General features: G+C 38.6%; 2 protein-coding genes across 26 annotated transcripts in view; one reads left to right on the top strand and one right to left on the bottom strand.

Moving 5' to 3' along the window:
• Positions 1-7,306, top strand: part of CREB1 (cAMP responsive element binding protein 1) — a 57,019-nt gene extending 49,713 nt beyond the window's left edge. For 6 of the 10 annotated variants that reach the window (XM_016135047.2, XM_016135044.2, XM_016135050.2 and 3 more), the window contains one exon: positions 1,181-7,306. In XM_016135047.2, the coding sequence (XP_015990533.1) occupies positions 1,181-1,325 (145 nt within the window). In that variant the 3' untranslated portion in view covers positions 1,326-7,306. The remainder of the gene's footprint in view (positions 1-1,180) is intronic. The other 4 variants (XR_004955762.1, XR_001595649.2, XR_001595651.2 and 1 more) reach the window with 1 other exon arrangement.
• Positions 1-23,416, bottom strand: part of METTL21A (methyltransferase like 21A) — a 57,371-nt gene that overhangs the window by 32,943 nt on the left and 1,012 nt on the right. For 3 of the 16 annotated variants that reach the window (XM_016135056.2, XM_016135057.2, XM_036237248.1), the window contains exons 2-3: positions 22,131-22,337; positions 20,515-20,626 (exon numbers count right to left, since the gene is read on the bottom strand). In XM_016135056.2, coding sequence (XP_015990542.2) covers positions 20,515-20,626; positions 22,131-22,337 — 319 coding nt within the window. The other 13 variants (XM_016135052.2, XM_016135054.2, XM_016135055.2 and 10 more) reach the window with 13 other exon arrangements.

Below are 23,416 nucleotides of genomic sequence, written 5' to 3'. Positions count from 1 at the left end.
GAGGGTTCCCTTTGCTCCACATCTTCACCAACACTTTTTGTTCTTGGATTGATAACCATTCTGACAGATGTGAGGCGATATCTCATTGTGGTTTTAATTTACATGTCTGATGATTAGTGACCATCTTGAGCACCTTTTCATATGGCTATTGGCCACCTGTATTTCCTCTTTGGAGAAATATCTGTTCAGGTCTTCTGCCCATTTTTTAGTTGATAGGATATTTTTTATAGTGGTCATCCTAATGGCTATGAGGAGATTCCTTATTGTAGTTTTGATTTGCATTTCTCTTAATGATTAGATTGATGTCGAGCATCTTTGTATATGCTTGTTGGCCATTTGTATATCTTTGGAGAAATGTTTATTCAAGTCCTTTGCTTATTTTTTACTCAGGTTATTTTCTTGCTGAGTTTTAGGGAGATCTTTGTATATTCTAGATATTAACTCCTTATCAGGTATATAATTTACAAATATTTTCTTCCATTCCCATAGCTTGCTCTTTGTGTCCTTTGATGCACAGAAGTTTTTAAGTTTGATGTAGCCCCATTTGCTTATTTCTGCTTTTGTTGCCTGTGCTTTTGATTGCATAGCCAAGAAATCACTGCCAAATCCAATGTCTTGAAGCTTTCCCCCTATGTTTCTGTTTTCTTCTAGAAATTTTATAGCTTTAGGTTTTATATTTAGGTCTTTAATCCATTTCGAATTAACTCTAGTATATGGTATAAGGGTCCAATTTTATTCTTTTGCAGTTTTCTCAACATCATTATTGAAAATGTCTTAATTTTTTGAAAAAAAAAGCCTTGAAAAATGGGTTTGTGAGATCTTTCTATTTAAAAGATGTTTTTCACACTAAAATTTACCTTACTATTTTCTTAGTTACTGATATCAATAGAACTTCAAGTTTTATAGGTGTGATGCAGAACATTTTAATAAACAGTGATGTAATTTTTAATTGTTCAGCCCTTTTAGTTGTATTGGTTTTTTTATTTACTCAAACTTCTGTGGTATATTAAAATTAAAATTTTACATAAGGCAATTTCCAAGTCATTCTGTATTTTTTTAATGCCAAATCTATATTAAAATGTTGCTTTGAACTAAATCTCTAAAAATTAACTGTATTCCAACCCCAAATAAATGATACAGAAATGTTACGTAATTTTTTCTGTCCTTTTTTTGCTTATAGGGAAGCAGCACGAGAGTGCCGTAGAAAGAAGAAAGAATATGTGAAATGTTTAGAAAACAGAGTGGCAGTGCTGGAAAACCAAAACAAGACACTGATTGAGGAGCTAAAAGCACTTAAGGACCTTTACTGCCACAAATCAGATTAATTTGGGATTTATATTTCACCTATTATGGTGGAAAAAGGACTAGCTTGGCCACAACCAGAAAGACGAAATAAACATTTTATTTTCTAAACATTTCTTTTTTTCTATGCGCAAAACTGCCTGAAAGCAACTACAGAATTTCATTTGTGCTTTTGCATTAAACTGTGAATGTTCCAACACCTGCCTCCACTTCTCCCCTCAAGAAATTTTCAGCGCCAGGAATCATGAAGAGACTTCTGCATTTTATCCCCACCCTCTTCAAGAAGTAATAATTTGTTTACTTGTAAATTGATGGGGAAAATGAGGAAAAGAAAATCTTTTTTAAATGATTTCAAGGTTTGTGCTGAGCGCCTTGATTGCCTTAGGGACAGAATTACCCCAGCTTCTTGAGCTGAAGTAATGTGTGGGCCGCATGCATAAAGTAAGTAAGGTGCACTGAAGAAGTGTGATTGCCAAATTGACATGTTTTCACATTTTCATTGTGAATTATGTAAAATTGTTAAAAGACATACCCTCTAAAAAAGAATTTTTATGGTGTTGAAGAAATCAAGAATGAATTTGGAGTGCTTTTTATGTATTCTCTTCAATACTGAAAACTTGTCCTTGGTTCTTAAAAACATTCTGTATTAACTATAGCTCTTCCATAGGACAGTTGTTGCTTCTTAATTCAGTTCTATATGTGTTCTACATTTTGAATACATTAAAAGAAGTAACCAACTGAATGAAAAAAAAAGCATGATATTTTATTTTAAATTGAAGTACAAGCACAAAGCTTGTTTTAGTTAATGCTAAATTCTTAGTAAAAAGATGCCCTTTACTCAGATCAACCCTTTGAGTTATATAACAAGGTTTTTAAATAAATGTTTTTATCATCGCCTTCAAAAATATTTATATCGTCACTCATTTACTTAAGAAGATATTTCTAATTAAACTGCTCCCATTTGCACTTACATTATACCAACAGGAAAGCCTTCAAGATATTAAAGTGAAACAAAGTGATCTATTTGTTTAGAAATGTTGTGTTGTAGAATTATTTTAAATCTTTTCCATATTAACATACTTTAACAGAGTACCTCTAGTGAATTTCGTAATAAAAGAAGTTGTAAGGATATAGTTCTGAAAAGTAAAGTATTAGACATGACAAGGAAAGTGATTTTCTTCAGACATATTTGAATGGCTGCTGTACTACAATATTTGGATTATCATTCTTGCAAAACATTTGTTTTCTTCTAAAAAAGATAGTTATGCTTTCCAATATGCTATATAGCTTTTGTCATTCTATAAAGGAGCTACCTTTTTTAACTTCTGACTATAACAGTCTGTTTGTATGTATCATACACTGTTTCCAGTACTGCTTTTAATTAATTATTCATTTTATTCACTAAGCCTGATAAATCTAAAAGTTACCCTGTAAGATTAAGGTGGATTTTAAAAAATTGAAACTGACATAATGTTAGATATAATTTCTCATTTGAGAAGGTTATTTCCTTTAGAAGTGAATCTAGAAAATTAACATTTTTTTACATTTAGTCATGGGTTTTTTAAAGTTTACTTTGTTAATGTGTTAAAATATACAGATGGGTCTTTATTATTGAGTCCATTTTGAAAGTAAGATTTTTAATTAATATTTGTAAATGGTATATTTTTGTTTGTAACAAACCATTGTCTTTTTTCAAGGATGAACAGAGTTTATGAAGGAGCATCATTCTAAGAATTGAGTGATGTAGTATATTTGGACAATTCACCAGATTCTCAAGAAGGCTTTCAAACAACTGTAAAGTTTGATGTTTATCCTGCTGAGCTAATGGGGAAGGTTATAGCATAAAAATTATTTGTATACCAACCATATGTCATTTTCCAAAACTGGTTTAGCAGAAACCAAGCAAAATCACAAATATGTTCACCAACCAGAATTCTTTATTTATGAGTCAGAATGTCAGAGTGAACATTTTGAATGTCGTTATGTTTTATAAATGAAAATTGCCTAATATTTAGCAACTTAAATGTTTTTCAAAAGTTGGGGCTTTCTTTTTAATTAGAAGTTGGTGGTCCTCTGAGTCCCTGATAAATCAAGGCAACCAATTCCATATTAGCTGTTTGGGTTTATAAATTATAAAGACTGGGTCCTTTGTACCTTGAGGTTCTTTGTACCTGCACTGGTTTGAATCAGTTACTTAATGGTGAGGTAAATACATTGATACTAAATCTGTTTTAGACCCTTGGAGAGACTTGAAGATTTCGGTTTATACAGATAGAAATTAAGTATTTTTTGTTCAGACTTTTTTTTTTTTACAAGAATTGGGGGAAAGGTGTTTTTAAGCATGCAACTTTGAGAATTTTTATTAAAACAACATAATTTAAAAAATCTTGTAGCCAAGAACATATGTGGCCACATTACCAGTAATGTTTTTTTCTCTTGGTATTGGCCAAAAGGGAATGAAAATGTCATCATAGGAATCTGTATATATGCTACTGATTTGCCTAGAAAATAGTTTGGTATCACTTTGGAAATATAGGGCCATGTGGCACTTTTATCTATAGGACAGATTAACTAATAAAAATGAAGTGGGAGGGGTTTATTTTTGATATATTACTCTTATGAGTTTTCAAGCTTTGATAGCGTTTAACTGAAAAATGGTTTAGAAAGGGCTAGATCCAATGTGCTCACATTATTAAAAAATTGGTATCAGATATAGTTCTAAGTTCATTCTTTATCAAACTCAAGTACCATATTGGCAACCATAATACTGTCATAGGTGCTCTGTTCATTTAGATATTCTTGGGGACGGGGTGGCATTTGTATAATATATGTGTACATATATATATATATACATACAGTATATAATCTGAAGCTCTGAGAGCTCTTAAGTCAGGAATGCTGAGTATTATAGTATATTGAGGTCAGATGAAAATATACATTTATGTGTGTTCTATTGCATCTCTTTCAGTAGTTCCTTGGACTGCATTACTCCAGCACTCATGATTAATTTTTGTCTTCTAATTTTCTTCCAAGTATTTTACTTTTTTTACTTAGTTTACTTTGGCTTTATACTTTTAAGTATGTTACTAGTCACTTGAAAACTCCCCTCCACCCCCAAAGTATTTAGTTTTTATGCTTTGTCTCTGGCAGCTATAACAGTGGTTAAGAACATTGTAAAGATAGCTTATAAAAGGTACCACTGATTTTTCAAAAATCATCCTTGGGGAGGAATTTGGTGTTTTCATTTGAGCAGGGATTTTGTCAGAAAATGTGTTTTCATGGTAGGTCAGCAGCAGTGCTAGTATCTGAAAGCACAATACCAGCCAGGCAGGCTGTCTGATCAGAAGTCATCTGGCTAAAGGTTATCTCTGTCTCTCAGGCCTAATCCCTACTATCATTTTGACCATTCGGGGTAACGTGGAATCATACAAAGGCTTAGGAAGAAACAGCAAGTTTGTTTAAACCAGGAAGCTTTTACTTACTTGAAGTGACTTCAATCTAGATTTCTTCTTTTCATTTTTAATATGTTTTAAATTCTGTGATTGGCTTCAGTCAGCATAAATTGGTCTCTTTATTTTGAAAATCAAAAAGATTGTTTCATTTTGCAGGATTAAATAAAGTTTGTATCTTAAAGTTAAGATTTTGAATTGAAGTGGGTTTTGGAAAGTGGTTATACACCTTTTCAGTTATTTTCTAGAGGCTTTATTTTGTTGCCTTTGTAGCCCTGAAAACTGTTGGTATATTGTTTCCCATCGATTAATACAAAAGTTGTATATTTATTTGGATTATATTTACATTATATTCTTTGTAAATGTTTGGTTTAACTTGCACTTTTAAAAATGACCCAGTTTGGGTATTAGCAACTTGAGAAATTCCCTCACCATTTAATTGTTAACGGACTTTTTATGTCTTTCTCCTTTCTTCAAATCATGGGACTTTTTTTAATGAAAACTTTTCATTGATTAAAATATTCTAACACCTAAAGGCTAGCCTTATAAATAGTTATAAAAGAAAAAATATCAGGTAATTAGGTCTAAGTAGCCTAGTTAATGAGTCTGAACCCTTATTCTTTCTCATAGATAGGAAGAAAAGCAACTCAAGCAAATAAATATTTATTTCTAATTTTAAATGAGACTCTATCCTCACCCCAACATTATTACTGGCTATAGGATGCCAAGATATTCATGAATTTGTCCAGATGGTAAAAGATTTTTCAAGGTAATTAATTATTGTCATCATGGAGACTACATGTAATCATTTTGAATAAATTTCACTAAAATTGGCTTTGTTAACATCAAAGAAATGCTGCCTAAATCTGATTTCAGATGAGGGGTGGGAGGAGAAAGTGAAGTGTGCTCAGTAACTAGCCTGTAGGTGAAGAGTTGTGGGATAAATTCGCGCTCTCAGTTGTACAAAGCACAACTAGAACTTTTTGTTGGGTGGCTTACATACATCTTGAATACATTTAATGTTGACATGTTGACTTTTTTAAGTTGACTGCACAGTCACTGTATGTACTAGGAACTGGTTTCCTTGACTTTATAGAATCAATGGCTAAGAAAGGCACTAATCCCTGAGGGGTTGAACATATCATGAAGCAGAGTCAGTATGGAAGAATTTCAAATAAACAGGGTGCTGAAGTTCCATCTGTCTCATATGCTTATGATAAGTTCTTAATGATTAGTGAATGTAGCTTAAGCCTTTGTATGTGTCCTCAGGGGGCAGACAAACTTTAAGAGGGACCAGGTAATGTTTGAATGGAGGGATTATATTTCAGGTGTTTTAGCTTGAAATTTATTTTTTAAAAAAATAAAAATAGAAAAAAAAATAGAACAAAGCCTGTGAAGCAAAATTGATAATATAAACAGGCAAAGTTGTTTAGCACAGAGAGGAAATATTGACCTGTTTTGCATTCTGGTACTGTGGGTGCAGGTCCTAGCATGATACATTTTTAATTCTCACCAGCAAGGAAAAGGAAAACGAACAATCTTTAGGAAATGTCTTTGGAAAAGGTCACACAGTAGGACATTCAAAGTTTACCTACTTTATATAGGTATCAATAGTTGCCTATAGAAGTAAAGCATTTCCAAGCTTTCTGTCTGAGGAGCATCTCAGATGTGAAAATAAATCTGAGATAGTTGAAAAATTGGTGGGGAAGGAAGAAAATCCCTGCAGATAATGATCTTATGTTAGTCAGCCACGTGAAATGATCTATCATTGTGTTGGGAAGGTTTTATTTTCTTATGTTTTTAAAATTGAATTGGTAAATGCTTTATAGACGTATTTTTATCCTGGTGTCACTCCAATTTGTGTATGTAATAAAATTATTTATATTAAAAGTGGGAAATAATTTGTCAACATTTTTCTGTGAGTATAGATTTATTAGGGGTGGCAAAGAGTGCTAGTTAGCAGCTTTCCATGTAAAGTTGTCCCCTTCTGATTCGTCCACGTCAGTTGTCGTCCCCACCCCAAGAAAAGAATTATTTCTAACCTAGATGTAACACTTGAAACTTTTTAGAAACAAAATAATCAGGGAAGTTTCTAGAGAGAAACGTGTTTGCATTTTTGGTTTTCCCTTGAAGACTGGGGTAACAATAACTCCCCCCCCCAAAACTATCAGCACAAAACAGGGTATTGATTTTTCACTCTGATGTTGCTATTGGAGTTGAATACTAAATAACTATGAGGGAAATACATTTCTAATAAAATTCCCTACATTCTAGAAACATCCCTGTTTTAATTTTTACCTAAATCTTTTTGTGCTTTATCTGTGTAAAGAGAAAAAACGTACTGAGTTATAATGCATTTTATTAACACTATGTACATATTAGCTGCTTTGTGTTCAGAATGGTAGCATTGCTTTGTATATTAAAGTGATCCTTGTGAATTTGTGAAATATTGTCATAAAGTGCTTTTTCTTACTGTAATCTTTGTGGTATCAACTGTCCTAATACCCTTTTACACACATTTATGTGCAGTCACATAAACATGCTTTTAAAAACTCTGTAAGTCTCTTTTTTGGGGATGGGATCTCTGTATCTTGTTTTTTTTTTTTTTTTTTTTTGCTGGTGTTACATTATATTTTCTTGGACTTAGGTTTATTTTGTTAAATGAGCGAAAGTTATGTTAGAATATATTACAAGTTTGTGTTGCACAGCAACAAAAAACTAATTCAAGCAACAACATATCTTCAGTTAATTTTACTGTCTTCCTAATTTTTAGCACAAGATTTCTTTGTGCAGTAAGATTGAACAGTGCCTATTTGAAGATTTGGAGATGTACTGCCTTACTGAGACAACCATGGGCAGCATGACCAGCTGTCTCTGATGTCATAAAATGCATGTTTGCATTGGAAGAACAATAATAGTTAACTTCTCAGGTCCCCTTATAATTCTTAAGTCCTGTGGGTAGGAATGTGGTTAATCTGCTCTTTGTTCAATGCATGAGAATAAAAGATTCCTATACTGTTGGTTCAATTTTCTGAAAATAGCAGTTGCATTTATTCTAAAGTACTTTTACATTGTTGTGATGTATTCATTAAGCCTGTTATACCTAATATTGTATTATATGAATTTTATTTTTTTCTACAAAGAGTGACCACATAATTAGACATTTTTGAGAGTGAAAGGCTGATATATAGGGACAACAGTTGTAAACCACATTCAAGTGCTTGGATGGACCTCCAATAAAGTGTCTATCTTCTCTTCATGTATATCTTTGCTTTCACTTGCTCATTTCACAAATATTCTTTGAGGACACACTTCCAGGCACTATGAAGTCCCTGTCCTCAAGAAACTCTAAGACACACAGACAAGGAAACAGTTATAACATGTTTATACAGTTTTAGCCCTGAGTGACATAGTCATCTTCACTCAGTAACACAGGTCCAAGAGAGAACTTTTCATTTCTCCTCTAAATCTGTTCTTCAACTGGTTTTTTTCCATATTGTGAATGATGCCACTATCTCACCTACTTAAGGCAAAAATTCAGAAATGCACTTAGTGTTATCCTTCCTCTCATTGTGCATGTTAATTTCTCCACATCTTAAACACATTGACCAAACTGGGGCTTGGAACTCCAACGACCTAAGAAGGGAAGAGGAAAGGTCATTTCCTGGAGTTTGAATGCTACTTCTGTTTTGGGTTGCGGGGGTGCAAGTCACAAAAGAAAATTGACCATTTTAAAGTAAACAATTCAATGGCATTTGGCGCATTCACGATGTTGTGCTACCAACCACCTAGTTCCCAAAACATTTCATCACTCCAAAATAAAACCTTGTACTCAAAGAATTACTTATTTCCCCCTCCCTCCAGCCCCTGGAACCAGCAATCTGCTATTTCTGTAGATTTAGCTTCATATGAATAGAACCACAACATGTAACTTTGTGGTTCCTCCACATTGTAGAAATTATCAATATTTCATTCCTTTTTATGGCTAATATTCCACTTTTGTGTGTGTATGTGTGTATATGCATGCCACCGTTTTGTTTATTCATCTGTTGATAGACAATCGGATCATTTTCACTTTTTGGCTATTGTGAATAGTACTGCTATAAACATTCAAGTACAAGAATTTGAATCCTTGTATTCAGTTCTTTTGGGTATTACAGCTAGGACTGGAATTGCTGGGCCATATAATTCTGTTTTAACTTTTTGAGGAACTGCCAAACTTCCTCAGCAGCTGTACCATTCTGCATTCCCACCAGGGATGGATGCGGTTTCCAATTTCTCCACGTACTGTCCAAGACTTGGTATTCTGCTTTTTAAAAAAAATTATAGCTATACTTGGGGGTGTAAAGTATTGTGATTTTAATTTGCAATTTCTAATGACTAATGTTTAGCATCTTATGTATTTGTTAGCTATTTGTATATCTTCTTCAGAGAATTGTCTTTTCAAGTCCTTTGCTCAGTTCTTGGTTTTTGTTTTATGAGTTCCTCATATTTTGAATATTAGACCCTTATCAAATATTATTTGCAAATATTTTCTCCCATTCTATTAGGTTTTCTTCACTTTTGTGATAATGTCCTCATTCTTATTATTTTTTAACTTAGTTTTTTTTTTAATGTGTACATTTGGAAAAAACAACAAATGGGTGAGAATTTAAAGTTTTGTATCCTTTTAGTGACCATCTGCATATACACGCAAATGTAATGTATATCCTCTCCCCCTTTTTTATATAAATGGTGCTTTTTCACTGAATGTGTCTTGGCAGTGGTTCAATTTCAGTGTATGTGCATCTGCCTCTCGACAGGTTTGTAGCATGCCACTGTATAAATGTTTGTTTAACCAGTACCCTCTTTTATGGACATTTAGATTGAAACTTTTGACTGTTAACAAATATACACAAGTTACTATAGATATATATAAACTAGTATATCCAGTATAGATACTGAGAAGTGGAGATTAATTATGCCTGCTTCTTATTTGGAGGTTGTTTCCTAAGCATTATTAAGAATCTTCTTAATTAAAAATGTGTCAGTATTTTTTATGTCACGCTTCAGTCTATTTTGCTTTTTAGGAAGAAAATTAGAAGTAGCAGAACCAGTCTCAACACGAGGTTATGAAGTAGATAGGCTGCCTCTTCTCACCTTTGCAATACTGTTTTCCCTTCTAATCAATTGTTCTCTGCAAGGAAACGTAATTTTTCAGTATGCCATCTTTTCTGGTGTTAAATGTTAACCCTTCACTGGTTGTACAAAGAAAGGCATAAGATAAGATTTAAGAGCAGAAAGAAACTTCTGAGCTAATGAATCCTCAATTTTAAAAAGAGGACTCTGCCCTGACTTCACGCGATTGCTGTCAGTACTGAGAGAACCGGCCCGCCTCCCGTTCCCAAGAACAGGGCTCTCTCTACTCACTGCAATGTTTCTCATTCTTGTTAAAAAACTTGAAAAGGCTATTTCTGTCTTGGTAGAGGTCCTGGGGAGCTGTGGAATTTTGACTCTTTCTCTGACACTCAAATCACATGTCTGTTTCACAAACTATTATGTCAGGCCCTATATCTAGGACCTCTTTACCAATACTGGTACATTAAAAGGAGATTTTTAAAAGTATTTGAAAATTTTATTTTTATTTTAAAAATTAACAGGAAATGTTTCTATCTTCCAACCTCCATAAACTGAAAGCATACATATTAAATGGAATTGATGTTGGAGGTAAATCTTTTAAGTACATGGTAACTTTGTTACTGAGAGTATGCTTTATATTTTGAGATCCCTGATACTTCATCCTTTACATTGGGCAAGGAGAAATAAAGCACAGAAATTAGGTGTTTTAATAAGCGATTTAATAAAGTAACTTATCTGTAAAGGAAGGGTTTTCATGAGTAAATGTTTATTGAACTCCTTTTATGAAAAGGGCACTGTGTTAACACTTGAAATATAAAATATAAGGTACAGTCCTTGTCCCTTAGGAGCATAAATTGTATTTGGTAAGATAAAACATCTCAGACAATGTTGTTATTCTGCCCTAAAAGTTTTCAATCTAGGGTTCAGTCCATTTAGATAAAGTATTTTGATCTACTGGAATTCTTATCCTTTTGTATGAAAGAATAAATGTTCTAGAAACTACTTGAAGGTGGTATGAGAGCTTTAGATAATTCTTTCATGAACTAAAGATACCCTTAAGAGGTAAGCTACTTAGAAAACAGCATACTTTACAGTGGTAGTTCTCAGAACCTGATGTCACATATATTTTAACATAGCACCTTGGCAACAGTACTTGATTTTAATTTTAATTTTAATTGGAGAAAAAGTTACTGCTACCCACTGGATAACTTAACTGTATAAAAGTTCAAATAAGCAGCAATGTGAGAACCGAGGCTTAGTACATTAGGGTTAGACTAGGTTTCTATCCTAGGTTGCTAAAACGAGCACACTTAAAATACACATTTATGGGATAAATTAATCCTTTTAACATAAGTGAAAAGTGTCACAACGTTGGTATTGATAGTGAACACAGGCATACTCTCCAGATATATACTCTCCCCAGCTCCCACCCTACCCTCACCCTCCCACCTCTGAAGCACTCGTTTCCTGGGATTCTGGGAATGGTGGCTAGTGGCTGAAGGCCGAGTCCCTCTGCAGGTATAGTCTTCGCCCCAAGGTTATGTCCCTTGGATCCAATGACTAACCTACCCAGGGATATAAAGTCCCACCCCCTTGCCTTAATATGGCCCAATTGCAGGGCCATCCCAGCTTTGAATTCACTGAGGGCTTCCTGACTGAATTCCAGCCCAACTTCTCCCTCTTTCCCAGACCTGTTAATTTTACTCCAGAACTGATCTTGAAAGCAGTCCCATTTAAACTTTCTGCACGCTAACCTCCATCTCTGCTCCCCAGGGAACCTGACTAGCAACATTTTTAACTCAAACCCTAAAAAGTCACTTTTCACTTAGACGACCAAACTATTTCCGCTAAATTTTTATTGCCTTTATTTTCTTCTATTAGGACAAGAAAAAAATATCTTCAACCTCTTCTGGCAGCAGTATTCTTAGTTAATGTTTTATGAAAATGTAAAACAGCCTAATTTACTTTATGTGGTACAGCATCTAGGCATCTGGAAGCTCTCCACCCCCACCCCGTCTCACCTGACCTCAAACCACTTAATGCCCATCTCCAAAGTTAGGGATTTTAACGTAAAAGAGCTGAACTCCAATTAATATATTCATTTCTAATAACATACCTAAATGGGATTTACCTTTCATTACAGTGTCAATGATGATATATATCACAGGGCTTTTATTTTACTTGTTTTAAAAGACTGTCCATGTTCATGGCATAGTACTGACATTTTATGGATTTCGTAAGCTATGGATATTTCTATTTCATGTGAATTTATCAGAAAATGCTCAGAATTTTTATTTACCTTGACTAAAGTAAATCTTCTTAAAATATATGTAGAAAATAATGCAGTGGATATTTTCACATCTAAGATATTAAAAAGCTAAAAGGGAAGAGGAAGTCTTGTTTCTAATATTTTGCAAAGGAAATCTATCTCTAGTATCAAATGCCATACTGAGAGTATAATATTCTTATGGTCTGAATTTGTTTAAGCTGTTGATGAAGCTTTTACATTGTGGGAAAAGAAAAAAGGTGGGGGGGGGGGCTGTTGGTGTGTGTGACTTCATAAAGTCTATGAAAAATAATCATGAAACAATGTAACCATCTTTTAACCCAAAGGTCAATACCTTCTAAACGGAATGTATGTTTTTCATTCAACAAATACTTAGTTATGATACACTAGATACTGGGGAGGTGAAAATGAAAGAGGCAGAAGCATTCCTGGCCCTCAGGAAGCTTACAGTCTTTTAGGGAATTCAAACGCTGAATGAGCAGTTGTAAGTACAACATGGAAGAAGCTTATACTTGGGGAGCTAACTTCTCATGGAGTGAAAGCCTAAGAAATACAAAAACAACATTTGAGAAAAGGGAAAGCTGGAGGGGAAAACCACAGCTTTTAATTTGAAAAAGAGAACCTATTCACAGCAAATGGAGATCTAAGATTTTAGATGCTTTTGAAAAGTAACTAAAACTTTATTTTTATTTATTCCTTTGTTTATACACCTAAATCTGAAATTAAGCCAAAGAAACACAATACCTTAAAAAACTCACATCCTAATCTCTCAAACAAAAGCATTCTAGACCTAAATGGGTAGACAAAAGATTTCAATAGCATTAACAGCTCAGTGATGTACATTAAACCTCGTTTCATATTCAAAAATCATAAAAAATGAGCTAAAAATATATCTTAGAATGTGTTTAAAATAATTTGCATGACTTAGCCTCTCACCAAAAGAAAAGAAGCTCACTGCTTTGAAGATACCCTTATACCAACCAGTCCGTCATCATATCATCAGTGAAAACTAGTTATCAAGAGAGAGCAAGCAGTATAGGATACAGAAACAGAGCAAAAGCTCACGCTTCTCTTTAATCTTGAGTTTGAGAGGAGTAAAATATGATTAAAAAGTCACAACAATGGGACAAAGTGCTGCTTTGTTTTAAATCTACACATGTGCTTTGTCCCTTGAACCGCCTGGTTAAACTTTTTATACCAAAAGTCATTTCATTAAGTATGGTTAGTTTCTCAGTCTAAGGCCTTAATTGCCACACGTAATGACAACATTCTTATTACAGCCAACTATAAGCCCTCCCTGTGGTTTCTCTTCTGTGCTTTGAAAATATGTACATCTTTTTCAGGATCATAGTGAACCTTACTCACAGTAAATTGCCTCTTCAGCATTACTAAGAAGTTGTTATCCCGTTCATAGCGAATTCGGCAAGCTAAAAGAATCACAGACTGGTTGCTAGAGAGATGTTCCAAAGTTTGAAGAAGATCTGTGAACGTTTCTTCTAAGTATATGATATCAGCTCCAAGTATCAGGTCAAATTCTCCAGGTGAAAAACTTTCCAGATTTTGTCCCCAAGTCAGCTCCTTAACAACAGCTTTGGATTGGATATGAAGAGGTAAGTTGGCTTGAACATTTGATTTAAGAAATTCTAATGCTACCTTTCGATCCGTGATAGTCACATGAGCACCTAGAATGTGGGACAGAGAGAAAGTAATGTGCACATCAGTACGACTAACAGGTAGCAGGCTCAAGCTAAATGGCAGGGTTGCGCGTCCCTAACTATTCCACCTGATCCGCAGAAGATCGCGCCCTTCGTGGACGGCCACAACAGATTAGAACAATGACCAGCAGCTCTTTCTGCGCGGCCTACTGCCAGCAGCTCTTTCTGCGCGGCCTACTGGTAAAAGTGAACCTCTGACGTGCCTCTGTGACACGCCTGCTGTTTGCTGAAGTTGTACCTATGAAATGCAAAGTCTCCAAGTGACAACAAGCTGAGGCTCTGAATTCTGTGGGCAGAGCTGGCCCCCTCTCCACAGGTGTCTACCACTGTATCTCATTCATTCACAATCTTCAAGTCAGTAGGTTTCGGAGTAAAATGGAATCCAAGAATGAAAACTCTGGGAGCAAATGATTATGAAGATGACGAGATACCAAAATAGGAAAAGGCAACTTTTTGGGCTTAAAGCTTTAAAAAGACTAAAGGAATAGATTAATTGGCTATTAAGAAATCCTAGTTCACTTCTGCGTATGCTGTTATGAAGCAGCCAATTTATATATATTTATGTAATATATATAGTTATCAAAAAGTGGCAAAACTTAGAAATTACTACATTGTATTAGAGCTCTATAGATTAACATGTGATAAAGTTCTCTAAATGCTAACTTTCTACATGCAGTGTATCAAATTAATGAGGCAACATTTTATTAATCTGTTCTTGTGGGTTGTTTACCATGAACTGAAAGGTCTAATTTTTTAACCAATATGTCTGAGACGGGCTAAGCCGGTAGTTACCCTTAAAGCAAAGCAACCACATGTGGTCAGCCCTGAAACACCTTGTCCACACTGTAGTAACGTGTGAGCTTACTTAATTCTGGCAGTGTCAATTCTGAAATTTGAACGTATGTTTCATTCTTTCATAAAATTCTTTCTCATTTGCATCCTTCTGCAGTTTGTAATCTTCACAGGATTGCAGACCACTGTCCTCCTACTGGATGACAGTTACAGGAGCACCATTTCAGCGGCAGCTTATACTTAATGTTTCTTATCTTGACCCATGACATTAGGTTAGGACAGTATGTAATTCACTTTGACATTTACAATCCTGAGTGTGACACTGTGAACATGTTCCAGTTGTTAGATTTTACAGGCATGGACCGACCGACCACTTTAACCATTCGTTGCTAGACAGCGTGCTGCGTGGTGAGCAGAATTCAGTATACTTTCCATCAGAAATCACAGACAGCCTTTTCCTGGTTTGACTCAGAACTTTACCTCTGGATTTCTTAACAGTCTCCATGGCACTCTGCTGGCAATACTGGAGTGATCTAATCTTTGGCAGATCATCTCGGTGTTCACATTAATAGCCTTAGATGTAGACCTCCTCTAATGCCTGCTTCAGGGATTTCTGAGGCTACTCCTAACCTGCTAGGTATTCTAGGGGTCTTAACAGGACCTTAATGTCAGGAGACCATTCCCCTATAACATGCATCGATTCTACAAATACTCGAGCGGCTGCCATCAGCCACGGGACAAAAACCCCGACCCTCACAAAGCTTATACTCAATTGAAGAGATGGAAAATACAAGGTTTTTAAAAAGAATACTATCCAGTATGTTAGAGATATACACACTAAGGACAAAAATAAATCGGGACAGAGAGACATGAAATGTCAGGAAATAAGAGAAGCGTGACATTTTAGACTGGATAGAAGGCGAAGGCCTCTCTGAGAAGATGACTTAGGCCAAGGCCTGAAGGAAGTGAGGTCATGACTGAGTGCATATCAGGGGGAAGAATGTTCCTGGCCGGCAGAGGAGCAAGTGCAAAGGCCTAGAAGGTGCAGGCAAGGAGGCCGCGGCTGGAGTGGCCAGAGTGAGTGAATGAGGAGTGAAGGAGAGAGAAATGATTCCAGAGAAGTAACAAGAAGAGAGGCAGATCGCCTACAGCCACAGAGGTCTTGCTTGGAAAGGCTTTGGCTTTTTTCGAGTGAGTTAGGAAGCCACTGGAGATTGTGGAGCGGAAGTGCTAATGATCTGACTTAGGTTTTAACAGAATTCCCAGCAGCGGGGCAAAGCCAGACGCAAGGAGACAGCTAGGAGGCCGCCACAGTGATCCAGGTGAAGAAGGCTGCTGGCTTGCACCTTGCTGTAACCACCCCCAGACACGTTCCAAAAGCCATGTCCAAAACACAGCCCACCCACAAGTAACCATTCCCTTGCTGAAATGGGAACCACTCCCTCGCCAGTCACTGAGTTTGCTCACCCAAATGTCCAACCCTGTGGTTTTGTTTTGGGGGTTTGCTTCTCTTGGGAAAGCAGTACAGAGGATGTCTTAAGTTTCTTTTAGTCTACCGGTTTCCTTTCTTTTTTTTTCTCTTGCAATTTAGGGAAGAAATGGATCATCTGTCCCACAGTTTCCCACAGTCTGGACTCTGCTGATTGCATCGTTTGTAGTTTAGCATATTCTTCTGTCCTCTGTATCACCTATACATTTTTTTGATTTGGGTTTAATTTCTAAACAAGACTATTTTCAGAGGTGTTGGTGTGTTCTTCCTCAAGAGGTATATGATATCTGGTAGGCTCTATTTTTGTGATGAGAACAGCCAGATACTCAATGCCCAGATCATTAATTCATTAGATTCCTTTTGCATTTATTGGTTGAGAAACTTCTATAATAGAAAGCTTCTTTTAATTATTGTTTGGTTAAAAATGACAGTGGGTTAGCAGAGTGAGAGAGGAAGCAGTGTGACTGCTCGGCAGCGTCAAGAGCACCCCCTCCACATCAGGTTCCTGATCATGAAATGAAGAGTCGGCGGCCTTGTGTTTCCTCCCGCCACATCCAGGTGCACAGGTGCCGGCCTGGAACAGGCGGAGAATTGCACTCAACCTTCTTCTTAGCCTAGTGAAGAAGATGAAGCAAGGAAGGGCAGGGTGTTGACAGTATGTGAGAAGATGGTGATAAAGATGATGGATGATAAAAGGACTGCCTGTGATTTATGCTAGGGAAGGAGGGAAGTGAAGTAATACTGAGTTCATAAAAGATGAATGGCAACTGACCCAATAAGACAACACAGCCCAGCATAATGCGTAAACGGGTCCTGTAGCCGAGGCTGTGGCTGAAGTGGGCCAGCCAGGTAGCGCTGCCACGGACCGGAGAAAAGCTGCCTGCCGCCGTCAGCCTGGGCCGCTGCGGGCTGCCACTAAGGAGTCAGTAACTACAGCTAAGGACATGCTGGGTGAAGCAGGGCTTTACTTTGATGAACTGAACAAGCTTGCAGGTGTTGGACCCAGAGGTTACCCAGCAGATCAGAGTGCTCAAGTGCAAGGGCTCTATGGACCAAATTGGTCAATTTCAGGAAAAACACTGAGTGGTTTAATTGAGCTTGTTGACCAACTTACGAAAGAAGAAGAACATGAGAAGATGAAGGCCATTCGCTGGTGCTCAGAACGTGCTCAGTCTATAGCAAAGCACAGAGAAGCCGGACGGCAGCAACTCCGAGCGCCGACGGCACAAAGGGAAATGCAGCTTGAAAGGTGCTGGGCTGAAGAGGGAGCTCTGAGTGAGGGAGGAGCAGAACAAAATGAATGTAGTGACCAATTTATTTTTCAGAAATGAACCTTTTTTTTATAGCAGGAAGGCAAGAACGAAAACAAAAAAACTTCTCTATCAACCCTAGTACCTCACGTGAGATGGTGGATAAGCCAGGCGGGCCCTCTGAAGGCAGTAACACAAATCTGGGGGAGCGTGTTCCAGATGTCACTGCGTGTCTGGTGAATACCTGGTGACCATAGTGGCCCAGGTTCTCACCTCTCGCATTCTTAGTCTAAACAGTCTGTAAACTTTTGATCTCTTTTTTTTTTTTCTTTTTGGTAAATTCACAAGCTTTGGAAGAAAAAGCCATATATTGTTTAAAAAAAAAAGAACATAGCCTGCTGTGACTCACTTGGTAATGGGAAAAAAAAGAAAAAAATGTATAAACGTTTGTCTTCACTTTTGGTTTTTCGTTTTGTAAGCAATGACTTAATTTACTCAAAGATTTGAGCACATTTTATGGGCTGGAGATACAAAGATGAGCAAGATATCCCTGCCCTCTAGGAACTCAAGAGTCTCATGAGGGAAGAGAGATGTAAATATAAGTTTAATGCAGTGTGTGAAGTAAAAAATAGGAACGTGTGTGTTCCCAAGAAATTACGAAGTCACAAAGGAGATATCCTTCAAGAGGAGCAGAGGTCAAAGATGTAGAAAAAAAAGGGAAATCTGAGCTTACATCTAAAAGATGTGGTGTTAACCATTTGAAAAGGGTATAGAAAGGCATTCACGGCAGAAGGGACAGGCCAAGAGGAGATAGTCCAAAAGTGTGTGTGTCCCTGGAACTTCAACAAAGCGGCTAAGAGTCAGGCAAAACGAGATTACACAGCCTTCCTAAGGAGCCTGGGATGTATCCTGTAGGCAGTGAGGAGGCACAGGAATGTTCGGGGATGGGTCACCCATCGCTTTTGCATTTTGGATGGGACCATCTGAATTCAGGAATAAATGACTCGGATTATAAAAAAATTAAAATGTTTTAAATAAATAATTAGAATCTTTAGTGGGTTTGTGCCCTCTTTTTTTGGAGTGCTTTTAGGGCCATTTTTGTAAGAATTATATAAATTTCATAACGGAGACATTAATTTTCATGATTTTCTAGTATTCTCATTTCTTACCCCAGAACTATTTATCTCCTGTGCAGCAGGTGCTGTACTAGAGCCAAGGACACACAGAACGAGGCACGGTCCCATTCCTCAGAAGAGACAGAGAGATGAAACGACGACGTATAATGAAATATGATCGTGCTGGGACAGAGGTGGGTAGTACACCAAGGACCGTAGGGAAAAGAAATAAGACAGCAATTAATTTTGCTTTGGGGCAGGAAAGAACTCAAACAGGTAACAGGGAAGCTGGGTCGGAAAGTACACGTCTCCCGAGGGGGAGAAGTTCTGCAGAAGTTCTCGGCACTCCCAGAACCACCCAAGTTTCTTGTGGCAACACCTAACTTGTCCTCGCTCTGTGATAGTCTGAAGAGCCTTAAGCTGGCTTTCCCAACCCCAGGTCCAGATTTCCACATCGGAAACAGAAATACTGAAAGGTAATCAACACTTACTGAGCATTTACTTTGTGACAGTCAGTGAGCCAACAGATTTCTACACACGCTCTCATTTGATCTTCAGTGTGGAATGAATACAATTATTTCCCCATTTTGTAGGAAAATTAAAGTTTAGAAGTTAAGCAAACTTGCCCAAGGTCACGCAGCTATGAAGGGTTAAAAAACATGTTAAAACCAAGTATAACTCAAAACCTACGCACTTTACCGCACTAGCATGTCGCCGTATCAGCCAGTGAAGTTTTGCACGAAGCCCTTGTTCTCAGAAAGAAACGAAAGAAACCTCATTTCGCCTCTCAGGTAACTCGTCTCATAACGGCAGAGGGAAGTTAGTGTCATGGAGAGAAAATAACTAGAGCTGCTGTGTCTGACAAGCCGGTTTGAGTCTGAGGGCTCCAATGAGCAGGACTTCAGGGAGTGGCTTTAGCTCCTGGAACCCCGGTTTCATTTGAAAAATGAAAAAAAAAAAAAAAAAAACCTAGCATACTTGAGGAGGTTATTAGGCTAGCCTAAGGAGCAAGAGCCTTCTCAGTGACAAAGCGCTGTGGGTGCAGACAGATGGAAACCTAAATTGGTTTATACATACTTCTAACCACCACTCCTGCCCATGCCCCCCACCAAATTTTGGAAGGCAAAATCTAAATAGAGAAAGGAATACTGAAAAAGAACTGAGTTAGGAGAAGGGCAGAAATAAGTTACATGCTAGCATCATCACCATCTGGGCCTTGTTAGGAATGTAGGCTCTCGGGCCCCGCTCCAGATCTGGGGAATCAGAGGCTACATTTTAACAAGAGCCTTAAGTGACAGTATTGAAGTGCTGAATATTACATATGGGATCTTAGTAGCCGGTCTATCCTATCATCAGCTAGCTCAAACTGTATGAGCCCGAAATTGAAGAAAGGAGTCAATAATGAATAATCAGATAATAATGAGGCTTAAAAATACCCTAGGCCTAAATTAATGTCTGCAAACCAAATTTTTTAAAAAATGGCAAACCTTGATATTAATCAATTCATAACTGTATACTGTTAAAACAATTTTTCAATATAAGATGTCAGTACAAACTGTAGCAGAGCCAACCCTTTCTAGAAGAGAAAAACCAGCAAAGTTTCTTAGCAATGAAGGAAAGAGACCATCTGCTCTACCCACCTCTCAGGGTTAAACCCACAGTGTAGGGGAAAGCACGTAAACTGTAAGAAAACTATGCACATTAATAAGATAATTCTCTCTGAAATTAAAGTCGCCTTTCAATCATATTAGCTTTGTAAAACTGAAGGAGGCGAAGCGATCTCTCATGAGAATAAAAATAGGATAACAGCAAGAAGAAATTAGCCTAACTGGAGTGAAGAGCGCCAGCAGTTTGCCCATAACTCACAATAAGTACAAGAGAAAGAAAAATAATCCAGTAAGGGGAAAACTAACAACAGGTTTTGTGTCAAGAAAACAGCAAATGTACCTCTTGATGAGTTCTGCTCAGAAAGGAGTGAGCGAATGTGTCACACTCACCCAGCAGGGCAGCCACTATGCCCACCAGCCCTGTGCCGGCACCCAGCTCCACGGCAGAGCAGCCCCTGAGCTCCACAGCTCCCATCTCCAGGTACGTGGAAAGAACGACAGCCTGAGTCAAAACACAACGTGATGATGATTAAGGTCATGATGATTAAGGTCGGCAGGCACTTTGACAGGGTTTCAATGTGCTGACACTGCAAGGTTCCAGTCCCAGTTTAATAACACACACAGGAACTTAGCTGCTGCTGGGAGGTAACCCCTTAGAGCAAGCACAGACACTGCATCCCACAGACAGCTGCCCCAGGCCGCTAACAGGAGCAGCAGTGAGTGGTCAGTGACACTGCCCACACAAGACAGGGACCTGCTGATTCTGGGGAGTTTAGTTTCTTACTGTCACAGAGTTTCTACACTCGAGGCTTACAGAGCTCCTCTAGCTGAGCTGATATAAACAGTCTCAGATTTTACTTCTGGGAATGTCCAGTTCCTGAACCAAGTTCAAGTCAGCAAGGTCACAATGTTCCCCACAGGGAAAAGCAGAGAAGCACCCAAGGCCCCTGGAGCTGCATTCTTCCCTCCTGCATCCCTGACAGTCATCACCCCACAGGGGCCCTCAGCCTATGTTATCAGGCATCCAAAGGTAAGTTTTAGATACTTGATGTGTAAGTATTTGCATACAATTCTATACAAGCATTGTTGTCTTTTAACATAATTTTTAAATATAGTTTGTTTTTCATGGCCACACACTATTACTATAATTAGCAATTCCTCTTCTTGGTGAGCATTTTGGAGGCTCACCCGTTCCTCACTATTATGCATCTTTATTACTTGGTCCGGGAATACTTTTCATGTGGTTCTTTGGACTAGCTTCCTAGAAGTGGTATTACTGGGTTAGAATATATTGAGTTTTATTCCACAATGTTTCTCTAACTTCCCTAATAACAATGCTAAGCCTGTAAAACTGTATATATGCCACGCACTGATCTAACATTAAACGAGCTCCCACTGAATCCCAGGTGTGGCCATAGTCACTGTCGCAAGCAGCTGAAAACAGTGCTAGGAGAGAAAGTAAAAAAAGCAATTATGGTGTAATTTTGCAACCATTACGACTATAGAAAACTTAAAACACATGATCCACTTTGGGCTTTGACATTTTACAATATTCTTTGTGCAATATTTTAAAAATTAAATTTAAAAATTAATGAGTGTCCGAAGCAGTTAGGGTCTCCTGCTTTCCTTCCAATCCTCCCTCTTACCTGCTGGGTAAATCACTGGCAAGTCATTTAATGTCACCTCAGCTTTCCTTTACACACCCTTAAAATGCAATCTATTTGGGCGGAATTGGGGCAGGGAAGTAATTCTAATGGGTGGAAGCTTTTTGGGGGGTAGGAGGTGACGAAAATGTTTTAAAATTGAGTGTGGTGATGGTTGCACCACTCTGAATTCACTAAAACACACACACAATTATGCACTTTAAATAGGTGACGTGCATGGTATATGAATTATATCGCAATAAAGCTGTTATTTTTTTAAAAAAATAAAGACCAGTCTTATAACACACAGTCTTATACACACACACACACACACACACACACACACACACAGGGCTTACTTACCGCATCCCAAACCACAGCTGCAACTCCCAGTTGCCTCCAGTCCTGCCGGATCTGGATCGTGTGGTTTGCAAAGGAGAAGGTGGCAAGAGGCTTGTGGAATTTCTGCAACCCCATTAGCGCGGTCTCCTCATAGGGCACCAGGGCCATTTCGACTGCGCCTACTCTCTGCTCCCTTAAACCTGTTGGGAAAAAGTCTTGAGTGACGCTCTGGCCAAAAAAAAAAAAAAAAAAAAAAAAAAAAAAAAAAAAAAAAAAAATGCATTATTTCTTAGGTGGCCCCAAATGCTTTTAAAAGTCGCTTTACAAGTTCAAAAGAAAAAGGAGGTGGGAGAAGCTTTTGTCTAATTCCTCTTGCATGACTCTTCCTCTGAGTCTTCTGGAAAGTCAGATTTGGCTCCGAATTCATGGCAAAGGATGTCTGTGGGCAACACCACTCAGAACGGTGCAACTCCGGCAGGATGCCCTACACATTTCGCTGTTCGGAACCGGAATTCATAGCAGCGTAAGGGTGCGCGAGAAGGTAAAGGGCCCGGGGAAAAGTAGCGCTTTCTAAATTTTCCAGACCCGTGTGGGCTGCAGCTGGGATCTGCTGCAGTCGGCAGGGTAATTTTTGTTTTGTTTCGGTCTTGCCTCCACCCCATCCTAAGCGGTGCGTTCAACCGCTCTGACAACCAAGGACGCGGACCCGCACTTGGACTGGGTGTTAACGGTTTGATTATCCCGTGTTTGGACGCCCGCCGCATATATACGGTCGACGCAGCTCCAGCCCCTAGAGACTGGACGTGAAAGACACTCGTGGATTCCGAGTCGCTAGCGGGGAGGACGGGCCCCCGGCTCCGGAACGGGCTCGGGCGTCCGCGGCTAAGAAGCCTCCTCGGAGTCCCCCCAAACGTGCGTGCGACTGCCCCCTACAGGGGCGACCAGTACGCACTTCCTTCCGGCCGGCCCCGGGGCTCTGGGAACCGGCGGGGGTGGGAACGCGAGATGGGGGAGGGGCCGCAGGGCCTTTTGAGCCCCATAACCGCGCGGGACGCTCGCCCACCCCGGGGGTGGCGGGAGCTGCCGGGCGGAGGGCCCGGGGCGCGCCCGGGCCGACCCCGAAGCGGGGCCCGCGACACGCCGGGGGCCTGGCAGCTACTTACGGCTCCGGGGAGGCGCCCGCGTGGCGCGCGCGGCGCTGTCCCCGCCCCGAGGCGGCCGCGGAAACCAGCGGCCTTAAAGGGCCGGGACGGCGGGGGTGGGCGCCTCCGCCCCCAGCGCGCGCTCCCGGCGCCACCTCCTCCCTG

Source organism: Rousettus aegyptiacus, unplaced genomic scaffold (genome assembly GCF_014176215.1).
Source record: "Rousettus aegyptiacus isolate mRouAeg1 unplaced genomic scaffold, mRouAeg1.p scaffold_m13_p_2, whole genome shotgun sequence".
In the NCBI taxonomy this organism is placed as follows: domain Eukaryota; kingdom Metazoa; phylum Chordata; class Mammalia; order Chiroptera; family Pteropodidae; genus Rousettus; species Rousettus aegyptiacus.
The sequence above is the reverse complement of the archived record's forward strand: the minus strand, read 5'-3'. Positions and strand labels throughout refer to the sequence as shown.